The 20,367-nt window shown below is 38.8% G+C and overlaps 3 protein-coding genes across 5 annotated transcripts in view; 1 reads left to right on the top strand and 2 right to left on the bottom strand.

The window, feature by feature from the left end:
- Positions 1-3,614, bottom strand: part of apaf1 (apoptotic peptidase activating factor 1) — a 52,082-nt gene extending 48,468 nt beyond the window's left edge. For both annotated transcript variants that reach the window (XM_041977779.1, XM_041977780.1), the window contains exons 1-2: positions 3,467-3,614; positions 2,430-2,602 (exon numbers count right to left, since the gene is read on the bottom strand). In XM_041977779.1, coding sequence (XP_041833713.1) covers positions 2,430-2,573 — 144 coding nt within the window. In that variant the 5' untranslated portion in view covers positions 2,574-2,602; positions 3,467-3,614. The remainder of the gene's footprint in view (positions 1-2,429; positions 2,603-3,466) is intronic.
- Positions 3,615-4,417: 803 nt separating this feature from the next.
- On the bottom strand, positions 4,418-12,194 carry tcp11l2 (t-complex 11, testis-specific-like 2). Of its 2 annotated transcripts, none has more exons than XM_041977099.1 (10): positions 12,071-12,194; positions 10,455-10,661; positions 10,033-10,165; positions 7,694-7,814; positions 7,274-7,497; positions 7,016-7,152; positions 6,614-6,801; positions 6,232-6,413; positions 5,969-6,141; positions 4,418-5,827 (listed from the first exon to the last, which is right to left on the bottom strand). In XM_041977099.1, the coding sequence occupies exons 2-10, from the start codon at positions 10,621-10,623 to the stop codon at positions 5,565-5,567; spliced, it is 1,590 nt and encodes a 529-aa protein (XP_041833033.1). In that variant the 5' UTR covers positions 10,624-10,661; positions 12,071-12,194; the 3' UTR covers positions 4,418-5,564. The 2 variants fall into 2 exon arrangements, with proteins under 2 accessions (XP_041833033.1, XP_041833034.1); XM_041977100.1 differs by lacking the exon at positions 12,071-12,194 and adding an exon at positions 11,934-12,038.
- A 1,504-nt stretch (positions 12,195-13,698) lies between these two features.
- On the top strand, positions 13,699-20,280 carry depdc4 (DEP domain containing 4). Its single transcript, XM_041977098.1, has 9 exons — positions 13,699-13,847; positions 14,723-15,143; positions 16,591-16,742; positions 16,871-17,066; positions 17,182-17,432; positions 17,557-17,699; positions 17,828-17,953; positions 18,810-18,888; positions 19,137-20,280. The coding sequence occupies exons 1-9, from the start codon at positions 13,769-13,771 to the stop codon at positions 19,334-19,336; spliced, it is 1,647 nt and encodes a 548-aa protein (XP_041833032.1). The 5' UTR covers positions 13,699-13,768; the 3' UTR covers positions 19,337-20,280.
- Positions 20,281-20,367: the final 87 nt, after the last annotated feature.

Here is a 20,367-nt window from a genome sequence, read left to right as displayed (position 1 = left end):
AGAAGAGGGCGTTCAAAGATGGAAACAGGGAGGAGATGAAGCAGGTACAGAGGGAGCTCAAGATTCGCCTGCGGGAGGCCAAGGATTCCTACAGCAGGAAGGTGGAGCAGAAGTTGCAGCAGAACAACATGAGGGAGGTCTGGGAAGGGATGAAGACCATCACAGGCTGCAAGAAGAGCCGCAGCACAGCAGAAGGGGACATAGAGAGAGCAAACCAGTTCAACCAGTTCTTCAACAGCTCCCCTTCTCTCCCAACCCGCCCACCACCCATCATCATCAGCCAGCAGGAGGACACAAACAGCGCCACAGCACCCATCACCATCACGGGTCAGCAAGTCAGCAGAGAGATGAAGCGGCTTCGCCCTGGTAAGGCAGCAGGTCCGGACAAGGTGTGCCCAAGATTACTCAAGGCCTGTGCTGCTGAGCTGGGGGACCCCCTCCAGCGGGTCTTCAACATGAGCATCAGTCTGGGGAAAGTTCCAACCCTGTGGAAGACATCCTGTCTCGTCCCAGTCCCCAAGAAGCCACACGCGAGTCAACCAGAAGACTTCTGGCCGGTGGCTCTAACATCACATGTGATGAAGACCCTGGAACGGCTGATGCTCCACCACCTCAGACCCCAGGTTCAACACGCCCAGGACCCCCTGCAGTTTGCCTACCAGGCAAAGGTGGGGGTGGATGACGCCATCCTGTGCCTCCTTCACCGGGCACACACTCACTTGGACAGTGGCAGCCGCGCTGTGAGGGTCATGTTCTTCGACTTCTCCAGCGCCTTCAACACCATCCAGCCCACTCTTCTGAGAGACAAGCTGCATAACATGGGAGCGGACTCACATCTGGTCTCCTGGACTGTGGACTACCTCTCAGAGAGACCACAGTAGGCTGGGTGGCTGCACGTCTGACACTGTGGTCAGCAGCACCGGAGCACCACAGGGCACTGTGCTCTCCCCTGTCCTGTTCACAATCTACACATCAGACTTCCAGTATGAGTCTGAGCTCTGCCACATGCAGAAGTACTCGGATGACACTGCCATAGTTAGATGTATTAAGGATGGACAGGAAGAGGAGTACAGGAGTTTGGTGGAAGAATTTGTTGGCTGGTGCAGGGCGAACCACCTGAAGCTGAACACTTCCAAAACCAAGGAGATGGTGGTGGACTTCAGGAGGAACAGATCAGTCCTGAGGCCCGTCTCCATAGAGGGTGTGGAGGTGGAGTCGGTCAGTTCATATAAGTATCTGAGACTGCAGCTGGATGACAGACTGGACTGGTCAGAGACCATCAACGCCATCCACAAGAAAGGACAGAGCCGTCTGTACTTTCTAAGGAGGCTGAGGTCCTTCAACATCTGCAAGAAACTGCTGCTGATGTTCTACCAGACTGTGGTGGCCAGTGTCCTTTTCTATGCTGTGGTGTGTCGGGGAGGCAGCATAAAGAAAAGGGATGCAGTACGGCTGGACAGAGTGATCCGAAGGGCAGGATCTGTGGTGGGCACAGAGCTGGACTCTCTGGTCTCAGTGGCAGAAAAGAGGACCTTGGACAAGATCCTGACCATCCTGGACTCCTTCTCTCACCCTCTGTACAGAACTCTGAGCAGGCAGAGGAGTGTGTTCAGCCCCAGACTACTGTCCCTGACCTGCTCCACCAACAGACTCAGAAACTCTTTCGTACCACGGGCCTTCCGGCTGTACATCATCTCGCTGAGGGCGCAGGGGTCACAACCACAACCATAGTCTTAATTATTTTTAATGGACATGTGCCTTTTTCTCATTTGTAAGAACATTTGTTTTTATCTCATTCTGTAAACACTGTTTTAGCAGTTTTTGCACATCCTGCACTTTTTCACTCATGCACCTTGTTTGATTACTACTGTCAATATATGTACATACTTGATCACCGTATAGTATATAGATGTTGACTTTTTGCCACGTAAAACTAAACTATTGGCTTTGAATTTGATATTAAAGCAAATAACCTATTGTCCATTAACTGCAATACATACTACACTACTACAATTTCTAATAATTTCACAAAGGTTTTATTGCTAGTGATAAGGATTTACTTACAGCTGTTGTATAATGAATTACTTAAAGGAGGCAGTGAGCTTTCATTTTCTATAAGTCATCAAAATCAATGATTGTGGTAGAGACTGTTTAAGATCGGCTTATCTACGCAACATGCAGATAAAACAGGCAATTAACTTTGCAGTTACGGTTAAGAGGGAGGAGTGCAAAGATCAGAAACACCTTATCAAAGCAGCAGATGACATCCCTGCAATTCTTAGAGCTAAATTCAAATGAAGGATGTTAAGAAGAACAAATAAAAAAGGGATAATATCAGGGCTAAACTTTTAAGGAGTGACAAAGACTATAAAAGTGTTTAATACAATGAGTTCAAAATGTCTAATCATTCCCTCTTAATTCAGGCTCACCTGAGTCCTGATCTTCTCCTCCTCCTCCACAGTCATGACACCATCGCTGATCATGTGGTCCATCAGGTAAGTGGGCTTGATGTCTTGCTCTAGTTTGGACCAAAAGCGCAGTAGACAGCTCCGAGCCCCTTCCTCCAGTGCCATCTCCACACAAGACAGAAACCATGCAGCAGCTGAAAGATAATGGAGAAGATGTGTAGAAACTTACTGACTATCCCTGTAATCTCTACCATCACTTGTAAAACAGGTAGCCAGCTGAATGGGGCCAATTAAGGCTATATGTCACCATATTGTATGTATTCTGGCATTTGCCCTGTTTTGGTGTGGAAAAAAAACTATCTTATATAGGTACTGCCTATTAGATTTGGTCAGATTTTGGTTGTGTATATGAGATTTGAACCTGTATGCATGAGCAAATTCTGAGGTGTCATTCAAACCATACATTAATCTCATTATTAAATATCAGGAGGAACAAAAACATGTTTGGCTGTCTGGGTTGCTGGAAACTACAAGGAGAATTTGTGATGATGATTCACCCATTGAGAAATACACAGAAAAAAAATGGTCCAATTAACCAACATGATGATCGTGACAACAGCGATCATTTATGGCAAATAACTGATAATTGCATCCCTTAAAGGCACATAGCCTTAAAGAACACAAACGGATGTGGGGGGCAGTTTATGCAAAGCATCTGTAAACACGTGTCATTAAAGGGGATGAAGGGATGAAAGAGGAAGGGGAAGATGTAAAAACGAAACAAGAAGTATGTTATCAGCTATTTACAGGGGCAAAGGTGCATTTATACTACGTATCGACAAAGTGGTAAAAGTACATTTACTCCTGACAGGTCTGAAAAACCTGTCAGTAACTGAAAAAATAAATATAATTGCTCCATGTCAGAAATAAACTTATCATTTCAGTGTGTTGCAAGATATTTTCTGACACACTTCTGTAATAAAAACCCGTCTGGACAAGTTCACCCACTGACTTTAAAGAAAGACTAACAAAGAAAGTAATATAAAGCAGGTACTTACGATTAATTCCTTTTGTTAAACGAGGAAGATATTAGCTGAATCCTATGTCTGTCAGGTAAAGTCACGTTTTATAGACTTTAATGAATAGAAACACCATTTATTTCTCTGTTGACGTGATACCACACGCCCTATTGTAAGAGAAGAACTTCCTGCTTCACAACAAAAACAACTACTCGGGTGTCAAACAGCCAATCACCAGGGGAGATTTAAATCACGTGATTCATGAGCTAACGCAGTTGACGAATTTGTAACCGGGCAAACTGATGCTGCATTCAAAGACTACTGTATTTAGGTAAATATAACTTTTAGACTTAGCAATGATTTTTTTAACTAGATAACTTTTTTAAAAAGACCATTGTTACATGATATGTCCCGGTGACTACATTTAAAATAATAAAAAATAGAGCGGGGTGTAGCTATAAAGCGTTGTTGTGACAAATAAGTAGGAAATATACGTACACCCGTTCTTCTTTTAAGACCTTTCACTTAATCATTTTCGCTGATCTTTTGTGCGGATTATCGTTTCCAATTTTTCAAAAATGAGAAATCATCTACAGTTTTGCATTTTGTTACGTAAATTCCGTGAAATGATCGAATATCGAACAAAAAGCGTCAATTTGTTTTTGCATAATTCTTCTGTTTTCAGGCTACACGTAAATGCAACAATATTGCCTAGTGACAGCATAAGAGCATATTGTTTATCCGACAACACACTGATAAGGCTATTATAAGTAACCATAAATAGAATTATTATATATGCTGGACATGTGTGCTTTTCATCAGAACTGGGAACTGTCTAAATTCTGATTTAAATTAATAAATGAAATATAATGAATAAATGAGTGAATTTTTTAAATGATTAATTTTTTTAAATGACATGATGCATACTCTGTTTTTTTTTTATCCTAGTGGAAATTAGTTCTAGTGCAGCTTTTTATTTAAAGTCAAAATAATAACACAATTTTTTTTCAGTTTTATTATAGTATCCGTGGTAGAGAAAAAAAGAACCTCAACTTCCCCCATTTTCATGTAAACTTTTGTAGAACTACACAAATGCTCTTCTCTGTGCATATTAAGGTCCTCTGGAAACACAGATTACTTTTGAGTTTAGCACCTCTGTTTTTTGACATGTTTAACAGCAAACATGGCAACACTGTCAAAAGAACAGTACCTAACAATGAAACAAGCATAACAACAAGATCAGTATAACAAGTACTCCACTAGTAAATAAGAAATAGTACACAACAAAGTTTGAACATGTAACAAATATACCAAATGCACAACTGATTACTAAACTTAAAACTCCAACACGAAGCTTCTCATGCAGTCATGGTGTTACTTGGCCTACAAAGTCAGGATCCAAAACAAGACAGAGCGTTTAGTTCTCTGGCTGATTTACAAAAAATAAAATGAAATAAAGACAGTAAAATAAAATAAACAGAGGGTAAGGGACAATAATCAATGTATGAACTCTCTGGATAGATCGATAACTCAGTTTTTGTATTAATTTCTTCAACTATGGCACTTGCTGTGCACAATATGCATTATATTTTGTATTGTTTAATTACCTTAAAATCAGTATACAATAAATATCTTGCATATGTAAAGAATCTAAGCTGTTACAAAATATATGTTTTGCTTTATAAAGCTGACTGTATGTATTATAATATTCTAGTTTTGCCCTTGTCTGTTATCTGCTGCCACAAAAGTTAAAGGGAGACTGGGAAGAAATTCACTGGGATGACACTATTAAGTTGGAAAAGGTTCACTGTAACACTGCTTTTCTAGTGTGTAGTTGTTTACGTTTATATGTAAGCAGAACTTTGAGCATTTATCATAAAGGGCGCACCTGCAATACCCTGCATTTCCTGCAAAGTGTGGTTCTAAAAACCACAATAAGGACCTCCCATAATGCACTGATCATATCTTTTTTCATTATTTTTCTTTTGACTCTGTTCTTTTTGTCCTTAATGCTTTTATTTTGTCTTATATCAAGTGTCAACATGCTCAAATATAGTTGTTCTACACAGATGAGCCCCACCTCCACACAATAAACAATGTCTAACAGAATAACTCAGTCGCAAGCCACAGTGCTCTCTTATTCACTGGTTACAGAATCCTGAGCTGTGTCCTTAGGAAGACTTGCTTCTGGTAGACTGATGCTGGATATCAGCTTCCTGATGATGTCAGCATAGAAAGGTCCATAGACAGCCTTGTTGTAGTTGACCAGCGAGATGAACTTTTTTCCAATCAGTGTCAGTTCAGGCTTGATTGCACTCAAGCCGGCTGGTACTTCTTCAAGTTTAACTTGGGATTTGGAGTCAGAGATGAGCGCCATGAAGTACTGCTGCACGCGATCCTCTATAGAAGATAGTAAAGACAAGGTAAGAAAATTCCCAGTCTGGCAGATTTATGGGTTCTTTATCGCTCCTGTTTTTCACTTAACACATTCAAGCAGATAAAACAAATATGTATAAAACAGTCCAGTTTACTGTCTCTTACCAACTAGAGTGCGAATGACATTGTCCTTCTGGGTGATGTTGCAGATCTGGCCCGTGAGCGTGGCCTGCAGCTCTGGGGTCAGTGCAGGGTAGTCCCTCTCAGTTAAAGACTTGTTGAGCTCACAGCAGATCTGACTGCTGACACCCTCTAGTGACTCTTCTAGGTTGAAGTCCCTAGATAAAGGGAAAAAAGGTTAAGATTTAAGCTCATGTTTCATATGATGGATATGATGTATAGAGGAGATAGAATAAAAGGGAACTGACGGTCTGTGCATCCCATCCAACAGCACACTGGTCATTCTCTTCAGACGGTCAGACAGAGTGGGGAGACCCTGGACAGGCCCTCCTATGGTGCTGTAAACAATGAGCAGCACCTCATTCACTGCCTGACACTGCTTCAGCTGCCACTGAATCTCTTGCAGACGGGTCTCATCGGTCACCCAAGTCTAAAACAGAACCAAGACATTTTATAAGTTATTTCTAAAATTCCAAAAATCACTGGACAACACAGAAAAATAAAACACACGGTAATATCTTCTAAAATGCTTCCCCAAACCCTTCACTACTCCACATATAAAGAGCAGAGAAACTGCCATGTAACAAGAATCTCTTTTGCTTATTTACACACAGAAATACCACACATCACCTCGGGTATTGGGTTCTTTGAATAGTCCCATGTAAGAAGGCGGAGAAAGGCGGTGTTGATGAGCTGGAAGGGCCCAGGTAGGGCTCGCTGTCCTTTACCATTATCCTTAGTTTGTTCAGCAGGGACGCTGCTGGACAGCAGCTCCTCCAGCACAGACTGGATCCAGGAGGTGGTGTGGTTTAAAGCACCTGAGGGAGTTTCACAGCAGCTTAGTATAGCAGCACTATTGTAGTCATTTGTATTGTATTCTAATTAGGGATGTCACAATTACTTGATTTCACATTTAACAACATAATTTGATCTTAAATAAAAGTAAAAAGACCTATAAGGAGTGTTATATGATGTAACTGTAATACTGTGAGTTGTACTGTATGTTCTCACAGCCCAGTCATTTTTACTCACTGGGTGTTTTTTCCAGGATGTTCTGAAATGTTTCCCTCTCATATTCAACACAGCTCCGCTGCAGCAAAGGCTTTAAGCTTGCAATTGTTACGTTGACGATGTCTACCCTCATCAGCTCCAGGACACGGAATATCTCCCTACAACAAAACAACCCAAAAGCCGATATTATTAAGCTGCATCTTATTTGTAGATAAACAGCTAATGTGTTCTCTCAGACAAGTCATTTTTATGTGCAGTAAACTCAAAGCTTATGGTTACCTCAGGAGTGTCACTATGTTATCTGTGTTTTGCCGTAGCCTCTTGATGTCCTCGTCCCTCGATGGAGCACACAACTTGCCCATGATGCTGATGATGTATGCGGCAAGTCCCTGGATGTCTACTGCATTGTTGTCAGCCTGCTGACGTATCAGGTCAATGTCCAGAACCTCCATAATCTGGGTTCGCATCCGATTGGCACCCGGGTTAAGGAATGATAGTAAGATCTGTGTGTGGAATAAAGAGTTTGATTTAGTGTAAGTAGTTATAAAAACCAGTTTAAAAATTCTTATGAAGAATTGCAAAATGAGCTAATATAAAATTTTTAAAAAATTCTAAAATATTTTATCTACTAGATTCAGAGCAGTGGTGCCATTTAAACTGATGCAGCGATGCTGTAAACATCAGATTTTACATGCTAACCTCTCGAATCTCCTCCAGTAATTTTATGGCATGTTCATACACGGGTGGGTCATCGTTCAGCTCAGTCTCCAGGACGTCCCAATAAGCCTTGTCGAGGTTCTGTTTTACCTGATTCCATAAACTTAAAAAGAAAGAAAAGGCAATTTTAGTTAAGCAGAAGAAATATCTCTGGGAATCTTCTTTGGTGCTTTGTACTCGACTGGCAGAGGAAACTCACTGCTGTTATCCGAGAGCAGATGGTGCATTAAAAGGGACCAAATTTCACACTAAAATAAATTTAATTTGCTCCCATAATTAACGTGTGGTGATAACGGTGCACTATGCTGCTGTGAATCATTTTCCTTCCCACAACACTCTTTGTGCTCATTTGTTCAGTTCAGGTTTTGTTTAAGATTAACAGAGGTCAATATATTGTCTAAAATCTAAATTGAAATTTGACATTTTTTGATTGCAAACCATTAAAAAAAGGACCAACGGACAAATCGACGTCTTATGAACACATACAGACACATCATGTTTATTTTAAACTTGTGTAAACTTTTGGTTCATTACATGAAAATACTCTAATGAAAATGTTATTTTAGATTTGCTGGCAGTTTGTGAACTAATAACAGCGTCTCTTTTTCTTTTCCTCCCCTTTCTGATGTGCCTTTAATAGTTTTTTTCTTAATCTGATTTAACAGAATCACGTGTATTCTTCGTGGTAAAAGTTTTCTCCCACGAGATGTACATTTTTGTCTAATACAGGAAGCATTTGTTCAAAACAAAGACACCACAAGTCCATTCATCACTTTTTATACCATCTGAATGAAACTGACAGAACTGCCAAACAACATTTCTGTTATTATTTCACACCATTTTTAATTTCTATAATTTTGATCTGGCTCTTTTTTTCAGCGGCATACTGCAGAACAATGTTTTCATTAGTTATGATTTTTGATAAGGAGGATATAAGTTGATTTGGCCTGTAGAACTTAGTTATCACCTCTCATTCTCATTACATTCTTTGTACATTTTCATTTTAGGTTATTAATGTCAAACCTAACTTACAACAGCTTTGTTATTGAAAGTAAAAAAGTTTTTCTCATAGCTTATAGTACTTCTAATATTAAGTAAAAAAGGTAACAGAACTCATGGTTGGAATTATTTGCATACTAATTCGTTGTGAATTAAAATGTTGTGCTTGCAGCAGCTCTAACCACAACCATCTCTCTGCATATCATATGCAGCATGATAAGGCTTGTGCAGTTATTTTTACACTTTAGTAAAACTCTTACAAAAGGTTTATTAGTTTCGTTACTGCTCTGTAAACACTGAGCGTTTGACAGAAATATGAGAGGTGCCCATTAAATGACTTCATTTCTCTGGAATCCCTGTTACACATTTACTGAGTTGAAATAGGATTGTATAAATGGCTGCAAAGAAAATGGAAAACCTTACATAAACACACAGAGTTTCATGGATGGATGGAAACTTTTTACAGTATTATAGCCCAGTGGAATAATTTTTCAGCCAAGTATCCCTCTACCAATGCGAAGTGTTTTTGTTTTGGAAACAGAGGTAAGCACCACTGTACCATCAGTTGGTTTATAATTAAAATTCATAACTAAAAAAACACTTAAGCTCCAGATACTTTAAAAGAACTCATTTCAAACATGTTGAAGGTCAATAATTCATGACTAAAATGGTGGCAAACATTTCTCATCATAAAAAGCTTAGAGCATTTTCATGGAAAAGTCTGTTAACAACATGGAAGATGTCCCCTCATGTTGTTGTTCCCATAAAATTTTTGCAGAATAGGACGTCTTTAGAAGTAGGACGTCCATGATGGTGAATGTTTTTCTTTGGCCTCGAGTCTTGTGTTGACCTGAATTCAACCATCTGCTTCCTAAAAAGCTCAGGTGGCTTATAAACACAACAGGTGTGCTTTCAGGTAAAAAGTCACTGGCTTCATGCTGCTGTTAGCTACGTTCTCGCCACATATAAAACTTAATGCCTTGGGTGGGTTGCAGTAAATCCCAATTAAACATCTATTTTTCACCTTCTTTGATATTTGAATTTGTGTTTTTAGCAGCACGGCTGCAACGCTGTCATGTCATTGACAGGTGATGTTCTTTGGTTTGTGCAAGAATGAGTCAAAAATCCTGGTATGTGGTGACCTTGGTTTGTTAGAATAAATTAAGCTGATTACTGAATATAAATTGTAGTTTAAAACCTTAGATTGATATTTAATTGAAATATTTATCACACTTTTAATACATTTTACATGAACACTATTGTTGTTATATTTCCATTTTCTCACGGAGCCCGTGGAGTGTAGCCAGTGTATTAGTGAATACCTGTGTTGTTGTTGGCTATTCAGCTCCATGTGGAAATCTGGGTTCATGACAATCTCATGTGAAATTCTGAGATTGAACAGGTCTCTTCCAGCATCCATGACTTCATCAAGAGTTAAGACTTTGGGTGGACTTGCTGTGGGTAACAATCATTAAACAAACTGTAAGTGCAGATTGTTAACGCTGCATGACAACAGGGGTAAGGAGCTACTCACTAATGAAATTACAGTTGCAAAAAATACACAAACAAATTACTGTAAATCCAATTTTCAAAGTGACAGCTCAGTGGAAATATCAAGCACACGGAAACTTTTCCAGAGAAAGGAAAACAATCGAAGATAGTGTATTAGAGGATACACTGAGTGAGAGGAAGATCTGTAAGTTAATGATAAGACTAGTTAAAAAATATGACTGGGCAAACTCACAGGAGGGTGTGCAATGCTTGCTGGAGCCGTCACTATTGAAGCTGTGACGTGAAGAGTCCTGGTCACTGGACAACGCCATGTTGTCACAGCATTCAGACGATGACTCCACATCGCTGCTTTGGTCCTCGCCGCTGGATGTGGAGGTGGGTCGCTCATCATTTAGAGGCATCTTGGATCACAGCCGCACAAGACAAGTTGCGAACAACCCTGAGAAGTTTGACAGGAAATTAAACATAAGGATCTTTTTTCTAATGCTTTGTCACTCAGCCATTGAGAAGAAACAAAACAATGAATTTGGTCTCCAGGGCAACATGGAACAACAGAAGACTTCCCAACAATAAAAGCTATCCTGTTACATCCAACCATGTGTTGAGTGTCTTCCAAAAAAAGCATACTAGCATAAAAAGAACAGGGGTTGTGCACATTAGCACATTTTCATTGTAAACTCTAAATGCCAAACTTAGCAAGATAAAAACTTTAATACTGTAACACCTGCAATGAAAGGCCTGTGCCTTTCTAATATTATCTATACAGTGCTGGAAAGATGACCCCTGGGTGTTTCTGTGCCTGGTCTCAGTTATCAGCTGCCAAAAATGAATACACACTCCACTCTTGCAGTTTAAAGATAGCTCAAGGGGGTGAGAAAGATGGGTGGGGGAGTTCGGGACTCCACTGTGTCCACAACTGCATCATCTGCTACACTTGACAGCTAGGTCAAAGCAACGCAGCAGGCCAATTTTCAGAGATAATCTGGAGGGATTGAAGCAACGGTGTCCAGAAAACTGATTATGGATTAGTTATCCTCTGTTGTGCGCTGCTTCATTATGAAATGCCTATGTAAGCACTCTGAATATTAGACAGAATAAAAGGCATTATGATTTTAAGGCAAAACAAAGAACACAACTCTAAAATTCCCCAGATTAAACATATTTTGAAAATGAAATGTAATTTTCATCACCATTTTTTTTTTTTTTTTTTAGATTTCATGCTGTTAGAATAACTTCCGCAAAGAAAAAGACAATAGAGACAACCCCGAAGGATATTTAACTGCAGTATGTCAACAAAGCAGTTCATCGAGAAGGCGGGGCTAAACACATGGACTCTCTCCTTATTGGCTGCTGTAGCCGTCACTTAACTTTCCATGGAAACTCTTTGGTTGCACTGCTTTGCGCGCGCGCGCGCGCACACACACACACACACACACACACATATATATATATATATATATATTCACACACGCGTAAGATGTGGGTACACGTGATCTGAGATAATGACCAAAACAATAGGCTTGTGTACATTAAATTTCATCGTGTCAGAAAAGAGTTCGCTTCGAAACATATGCCGACCTGTCAAACTAAATACTACTTTTTACCTGACTTTCTTGTCTTCTGAATACTCTTTCTACATATTTTATACAGCTGAACATAAACATAAATATGGTCTCTTTCATACAGTAGTTTGACTTTGACTTAAGTATACGCGCATGGTGTCAGAACATTCTTGAACTGTTTCTCCATCTACTGAATTTCCGCTCCACAACAAAGCGAGACTCAATGTTGAAGTTACCAAGACAGCGAATTTAATCAGTCACGGATGTCAACATAAACAAAATTTACCTATTTCAAGTCTCCAGAACGGGAGACTGGCACCAATCCAGTTCGGCTTAGTCGAAGGTCGTCGTCGGGTTCTACTGTGTTCTGCTGTTTAAAGGTCCTTCTCTCGTGCAGCTCTGCGAGGACAAACAGGCTGAACCATCTCCCCGACGGGGGTGTTCAACTGCTAAACAAAGCGAATACGAGATATAGGATTAAATGCTTTACGTTAAAAAATGTATATGGTACATATGGTTATGTAGATCCAAAATAAATATAAAATAAACCCCTAAAACGTTTATGTTAATATATAATTTGCACGTTATTATTTTTGTTTGGTGGTACGTTCCGCTCTTCCTTCACGTGGGACGTATTTGTTTACGGATGTGTCATTAAGTGGTTCAGAATTCAGTTCACACGGTTGTATTGCTCCGAACAGAACACGTTTTATGCAAATTTCTTGAAAATATTCACATGTACAATATTTACTGTAACTGACTGAAAAGATAATCGATAGAGTTTATCACTACTTTTCTTCTATGTTTGGCTCAACAGCTGTGTTTTCTAATATACTTTTTAAAAATCACCTAGATTAAATAGGACGCCATTTAATTTTTCATACATTTATTTATTTTTTTCAAGGTTCTGACAGCTGGTACATTCAGTACCATGCACTCTTGTTACATTAAACAATCTGCAATAGCTTCTTCTGTCCATTAGGTGACAGTGTTTACTCAGCCTTCTGGAAAAAAACATCCCACTCCTTCAATATGCATTTTAAATTTAACTGGTTTATTATGTCTTACACGCATTTTTTCTTTCATTTTAATATCTTCAGAATATACCATTCATTCATTAAAATGGTCACTCAAACACATGATGTGATTTCTGTCAAGTTAAAAGAAATCAGAACGGTGGGGATTAACGTACCTTGATCAATACAATAGACCCACAATAATGCATATTGACAGCTTAAAAAGATTGAAACCTTTGGGGCAAGGCAAGTTTATTTGTATAACAAATTTCACGTACAAGACAATTTAAGGTTAAGTTAGCTAGTACGTTAGTTACGTTATCAATATTCAAACTTTAAATGTTTGGCATTTATTTCAGCCGTAGCCTATATGGGTTTGATTTTTCATCCATAATTTAATCTCCCATTCAGACATGTTAACAACCTGAGGTACTATGTAAAATACACACCACAGTGGAGTGTGAATACATATAATAAAATTAAGTTACAGTTTCACAAACATGTTTTTTTTTCTTTGAACAAGTCCAAATATGAACATAATCAGTTTAAAATTACATAGACTACAGAAAAAAGAAAAAAAATTAAACACAAAATAATATGTCAAATTTGTTAAGGGACAGTGGGAGAAGATGATGATAAAGGAAATGAGGGGTAGTAGTTTTAAGACTTCAAAACAGTGGAAAAACACTCATAAAATATCATATGAAGAATGAAACACTCCTTGTGTCGAGGCAGCCTTGCCAGCATAAAAAAAATTAAGTGAAACTAATAGGCATTACACTTAACTCCTTTTGATTTATTTATTTTAAAAGCTTAAACATCAGTTGTTACTGTGCTCTCAGCATAGGGACTTTGAGGATATATAGGTGGAGGAGTTCTTCTTATCACCTCGTGAGGGCAGCAGGGAGTAGAAAGCTGTCAGGTGGAGGAGTAGAAGAAGAGAATGGATTACGTCATACTGTGCTCTCATGATGGCGGTTGATTTGACTCCTCGGTTCAGAAGGTTGAACAGCCAAACGAGAAGTTTCCGTGAAAACGTTCAGCATGGTAAGATTTGAGTAGAAATAATACAATTTTATGTCACTTTATGTCTGTTATGTATTTGTGACCCAGTAAACAAACCGCCAGAGTTGTGTAAATAAATACTTGTCAGATACGTTGGGTACAACCGTCATGTTGTCATCATATTTTTTTAGTTATATATATATATATATATATATATACAACTCCAGACCATTTAAACTTTATTTTTTTAAAATGACAGAAAGCAATAAGACAGGTTTCATCTGAACGCGATAAACTGTTTTTACTATTAATATCTTAATATCGGTTATCTGTTAAAGAGATAAAATGGGTTTATTTAACTAATACTAAAATATCAGAGCTTACAAAAAAAAAAAAAAAAAAAAGGTGATGGTGATTTGATAACTGATGATTTGAAACAGTTGGGACAATATAGTGTTTTGCTTTCAGTAAAGTTAAAAACTTGCAGGCCTTTAATAAATTATTAGACTTACACATAATGAAGAAAATTCACATCTTTGAACAGTATTTTAAATGCTGTGTAGACTTGGTTAAGGGAAGACTAGTGGCAGTAAAAGAACAACTACTTTATTAGTCACCAACATTCAAGAGCCAAAACGTATTATTCAACAGTCAGGGTTTTTTTTTGCATAGTTTCTAAACCTGGACAAAAAACAAAAAAATATGTTCATACTATGGAATAACAAAACAAAACTTAGATAAACTCCCATGCTTCAAATTCACTCTAAATTTTATATATGATATATACTATCAGACATATGCGTTTTACAATTTATTTGGATATGTGAGTTTAAAAACCCACTTAAACCGAACTAAGTCAATCACATCATTCAAGCTCAGACTTAGTTATTTTCTTCTAATCTTATATCTCCAAATAGGCTTTTCAGGACCCTTTGGAGCCACCCAGCTGTGGCACAACATCATCCATGCCCTGCAGACTCAGGTAGAGGTGCGCCGCTGCAGGAGACACCTCCGTGTTCATGCTGAATGTTTCACAGGCTCAGACGCCGTGGATGCAGTTCTCAGTTATCTGATGCAGAATGTAGCGTTTTGCATGAGTGAGGTGTCTCGCCTCAAAGCTGCTCGGCTCTGCCAGGCCCTGATGGAGGCCAAGGTGTTTGAGCCAGTGGGCACGAAGCTGTTTCGCAGAGAAAAGGAGGTGACCTTTGAGGATAGCAGCTGCAGCCTTTATCGCTTTCTGGAATATAAAGTGAGCAGTTCTGCCATGAAGGATGACAGTGTTGATGCAGAAAACATGCCACCAGTGGAACGGGAGACAAAGAGGAAGAAGAGCTCAAGGTTAGTTAGATGATCCCTTCTGTGATCTGTGACGTTTAGGGCTGTCAGGATGATAAATTTTCTTGGTGAAGTTATTGTCAGAGAAATAATCATGATATTACAAATAATTATCATTATTATCATAAGTTAATTATTCACAACTCTAAATGTGTAAAATTGCATGAATGCTGCTTTTATGTATTTGAGTTGTATTGATTTCTATTTTAATGCCCAGAAGGACGTGTGGAAAGAGTGGAGGAAGAGTTATTCTGCAAACAGCTGCCAGACTTTTACTTGTGTGCAGCACTTTGTTCAGCTGTGGTAGTTTTAAAGTGCTTTATAAATAAAGTAGGTATGGTATGGACATTATAGCATAATCACTACATTTTCCATGTCAATACAACATAATATAACAACAAAGTAAAGCACCAAAAATTCCCAATCTAACAAAAACATCTGTGCTCTATAAACAATAAATAAATCCTACATATTAGCTCTGGATTTCTCTCAGAGAAAACAGATGGAAAAGGCTACAGGACCTCTACCTGGACCTGGGGTTCTTCTTTCTGTAATCTACATCACAAAAATGTTTATTTCTTTTGAACCTGAGTAGAGAAAACCCATAGTCTGAGACCTTATATTTGAGATGAAATATGGTTCTTCTGCAGCTCATTGCATACTGAGTAAAAGACATCAACCTCACACCGAACCAGATCTGTTTGCACATGGATAGCAAAACTTATCCATCAAAAAGTTGCACTCTAAGCCCAAGCCGAGTCGTACACAATCACAAAATTGCAAATGACATGATAACATTTAATGTCAGTTTCGTTAGGTAAACATTAATTTAAATTAACCTATCTGGTGGTTAACCTGCAGGTGGTGAAACTTTTTTCCTACTTTCACCACAACTTTTTATGGCATTATTAACAGAATGGTGTCTTTGTCTTTTTCTATAACCAAAGAAATCCAACAAAGATGACTTAATCTGTTTTTTTGAGGAAATAATTCTTCCTCTGCCATACTCTTCCTCATTTAATATGTCTCTTCTGCAACGTAAACAAAGCAACACAAACGCTGACAGGAGGATGTTGTGTGACTTTGTTTTCATTCCGTTCACAAGTTCTGCTGATCTGCTGATATGGTTTAGACATAATCTTTAATAGAAAGGCACCATGTCGATGGATCTTATGATTAAATTATCATTTAATACTGCGATTATTGTGAAATCAAGTAATCATGATATTCCTAGTTACACTGCTGCTTAATTGACAATTTACTTGAGTTGTATTTTTAACTGCATTAAAGTTAAATCAGTCTGATCAAATGAGTTTTTTGTAAACTCAGTTATATTTTGTTAATGAGTCATTTTATTTAGTCCCAGAAAAAATGACGTTATGAGATTATGGAGTAACTCTGAATGGACAAAAATGCTTATTAATCTTCAAAATGCACTCTGTCGTCACAGGTTGAATGAGCTGAGGACGATCTCAAATCCTCTTGCTGTTGGACCATCAGACAGGAGGGTTGAAAGGCTCCTGAAAACCATCGACCTACAACCGTCCTTCTCCCAAAATCTGAACACAACCAGCACAACTCCTGGCTTTCTCTCTAAAGCTGGTAAAAGCAAATCTGTCGGAACTGGTCATTATGTTGGAGCTCTGTGTGAGGTAACAGTCTTTGTTCATTTAGAATAAACAAATCATCTCTGATATTTTTCTTCCTGGTGATTTTTCCTTGTATGCTAGTGGTGGATGAGGTTTGGAAACAGCAGACCCTGCTGCAGTTGCTGCAGACCATCGAGTTGCCCATGTTGGACTGCATCCTGACCTCTCCTGAAAGGATTCACCTTCAAGCCTGCAGAGTTCCTCTGGCCAACCAGGACCTGATTTTCTCCAACACATGCCTGGAAAGAGAGCTGCCTGACTCCCTCAACCTACCCCAGTCAGTGCTACGTTAAACACTTCAAACTTTTTCTGACAGTGTGGAAAAAACCAGCTGATTCCGTGTTTGTCCTTGTTTGCTTACCGCTAGTGACAGAGTAATATTTTTCTTTCAGGTTGGATGCGTGGCTGTCAGCAGCAGCAGATTGCTTGGAGCTGTTTCCTGATCAGCTGATCGTGGTTGCAGGGGAACAGCTCAGCCAACAAGATGGCTATACCTCTTTAATTGATGGCAATGCAGAGCACATGGCAAGCCAGAAAAGGCTGCTCTTTGACACTATTGCCAGGTACTACAGTGGACAGGAAAAAGCTCCACTACTCTCAGGACGCTACCTGGATATACACGCTGCTATTCTGAATTTACTGGGTGAGATTTGAAAACCCAGTATTAGATATTTGACATTAGTTGACCCATGTGTTAACAAATGAAACCTAAAGTGGCACTGTCTGACTTTTTAATGATAACCACCTCTTGCCCTTGTTTTTTCCAGATGAAGGGAAGTCACAGGATGCCATCAGAGCATCTCAGCTGTGTTTGCGGCTGCTGGAGACGAGCTTGAGAGATGAACTGCGGAGACTGTTGACCTTCATGGCCACTGCAGCTCAGACTGATGCCTGCCGGCTACAGAAGCAGGTACCGCATATCCTTCTATGGTTTGAGATTTTACAAGAGCTTTATTTAGCTAAATTTCATCCAAGGTTGGATCAGCAGTTGATGTGTTTGAACAATCTCTTACTGACAGGTTTGTTTTTCTTTCCCAGACTGATAACAGGTACTTGATCTGCCGCACCTTTCAGAGAGCTCTTGTTCAGAACTATGAGCTGACTCCATCACAGAGCGAAACGCTGGTGTTCTTTCTCATGGACAATCACACTGAACTCTTCAAGGTACTCTTCTATCCTTTGAATTATCTCTGAATATAAAAGATAACACAATTTAACAGGCATAAAATAATCTTTTTGATCCAGTAAAGTGATTTCCAAAAAGGTATTGGCTGAAAACTTGCCATGTCTCAGCATGGTGTGTAGTGTGTCCTTAAACAATTGGAGGAAACTAAACAAAGGAAGGTCAAAGTTACTTTATTGATACCCAAAGGTAGATTTGATTTACAGTAAAAAAAAAAAAAAAAAAAAGGTCATCTTATGTAGAGGTGTCCGGCCTTTAAGAACTATGTTGTGTAAATGGTATCTGAAAGTGATGTCCTTCATGGATCTGAGATGTGACCTGAGAGGTGGATCTGGACCTTCAGTTAATCCATCAACTGTTGACTGAAGCCTCATCAGAAATGGTCTCCATGGAAGGACCAAGAAGACCCTCTTAATGAAGGGAGATGGGGAGAAAAGGCTGAAGTATGACCAATGTCAAAGGAACTGGACTGGAATGAGTGGCAGCAGGTCTGATGGAGAGATGAATCATCCCCAGAGTCCAGACCTCAACAAAAAAAATATTGTCTAGAAAGGTTCAGGCTATTTTGTTAGTTTGTTTGCACGTTTCAACAAACTGCACCTATTTTCTTATTTCCTGGTAAAATATAATGGAATGAGGGATCGCTCAAGACTTTCGTTAATGTTGTTTTGATTTCACAGTTGTGTTAATTAGCTGTAACTCAAAACAGTCATGAGCTCCTAGTAAATTTATTAGGTCCATTTTATGTGATGTTTCTTATGATGATGTCGAGAGACCACACTGGACTATCTGGAATATGAGTCCCTGCTTTAAGTGTTTGCTTTTCTTCCCTCATAGACACCTGCAACCCTGATTGAAGCTGTGAGGAGAACACTGAGGACTTTGCAGCAGGGCAAAGACCCCGACTCAATTGCTAGTAAGTTAAAAGCAGCTTCAGTGAATTATTCACGCACATGCTAATGGCACACAGCACACAATCACTTTATGAGTGAATATACCTTCAGATTATAAACAATATTTCCAGTCTGTTTAACAAGATCCTGGTTAAACGACTTTCCTTTGCAGACAACCCACATTAAATAAATGCATCTATATTATATTTCAAACTGCGGCATCACCGCTGCACACCAAAATATCTGAAATCTCCTTCCTTGTGTGTTGCAGCCTTCACTTTCTGCCAGCAGATGACTCCACAGGAGTATGAGGATCAGCGCGAGGCTACCACCCTGGAGAGCCTCAAACAACTTCTTTGTGACATTTCATCCAACAAGAACATGCCAGTTAAAGAGAAGAGGAAGCTCCTCAAAGAGTTCGAGAAGCATCATCCTGTGGTCTTCCTTCAGCACTTCTCCAGCACTTTCTGAAACCAAACTGGTACTGGTCTGATTTCACAGAGGCACTTCAAAGGTTTTAGTGACGCACCTATAAATGCTATTTATACTGACACACTGAAGAATTTGGAGCTTTTTTTTTAACAAGGCATAATTTCAGCCAAGCTTGTATAAGATTTTTTGCACTACTTTGAAAACAGTAATTTTTCTTTATATGATCAAATGTTTTTAATGATGGTCTAAGAATTTATTTAGTACTTTATGTTAACAAAGAGTTTGTTGTGTATAGATCAACAGTTAAATCATACATTTCTGTGCCAAATGTGAGGTGCTAACTGTAAGAAATCAGTGGTGAGAATTTAAAAAAATTGGGCAGTTAGCCAGCTGTTCAGCAGCTGTAATTAATGAGAAGCATGTGTACCAACCAATTTTGTTAAGGTTACTTTTGGCTTCTCACAGTGCTCTTGGGTGCTGGAGCAGTGACACTTCATATACACTGAATAATAATCATGTTTGGTAGCATGTCGTGTTGAAGGAAAAGTAGTAAAAATGAAGTGGTAATGTCACTGTACTTTGTTGCATGAATCAGATTTTCTATTATGACTTTCTTGTTAGATTTAATATGAAATTAGAGGATACATTAGTATGTTAGGCTGAAGATAGCTCAGGGTAATGTTAGCTTTATTTTATGGATTTATCATGACTACCGGTAACTGAAATATTTTGAATTCTAACTTTTTTTACTTGAATTGTGGGCTTTGTGACTTGAATGAAAATGTTTTAAGTTTTATGAATTGATATAAATTTTATGAATTTTAGGCTACTAATTTAATCTTTGGTCAATGTATTGCCTTATTTAGACTTATGTAGTTTTATTCTTTATGAAGCAAGCTTGTACAAAAATAATTCACTCATTTATGTAATCTTTTGTTTGAAAAGGCATACAATTTGGGGGTTCACTTTAAAATCCTGAAACATGTTACAACTCATGAAATAAAAAATAAAATAAACAAAGGACTCTGTCAGTTTGTTTAAGAATAAAAAAGAGACGCCCAGTGATGACG

The sequence above is a fragment of the Melanotaenia boesemani genome, chromosome 23 (genome assembly GCF_017639745.1).
Source record: "Melanotaenia boesemani isolate fMelBoe1 chromosome 23, fMelBoe1.pri, whole genome shotgun sequence".
Lineage (NCBI taxonomy): Eukaryota > Metazoa > Chordata > Actinopteri > Atheriniformes > Melanotaeniidae > Melanotaenia > Melanotaenia boesemani.
Note: the sequence above shows the minus strand (reverse complement) of the source record. Positions and strands in the feature narration are given on the sequence as shown.

Excerpts from the sequence above, each read along its gene's own strand:
- tcp11l2 (XM_041977099.1), bottom strand. The coding sequence starts at position 10,623 with ATGCCTCTAAATGATGAGCGACCCACCTCCACATCCAGCGGCGAGGAC. Across the intron at positions 7,498-7,693 it reads TACTGGAGGAGATTCGAGAG|ATCTTACTATCATTCCTTAA; the intron begins GTTAGCATGTAA and ends TTCCACACACAG. Across the intron at positions 6,414-6,613 it reads CAAAGAACCCAATACCCGAG|ACTTGGGTGACCGATGAGAC; the intron begins GTGATGTGTGGT and ends GTTCTGTTTTAG.
- depdc4 (XM_041977098.1), top strand. The coding sequence starts at position 13,769 with ATGATGGCGGTTGATTTGACTCCTCGGTTCAGAAGGTTGAACAGCCAA. Across the intron at positions 15,144-16,590 it reads AAGAGGAAGAAGAGCTCAAG|GTTGAATGAGCTGAGGACGA; the intron begins GTTAGTTAGATG and ends CTGTCGTCACAG. Across the intron at positions 17,700-17,827 it reads CCTGCCGGCTACAGAAGCAG|ACTGATAACAGGTACTTGAT; the intron begins GTACCGCATATC and ends TTTCTTTCCCAG.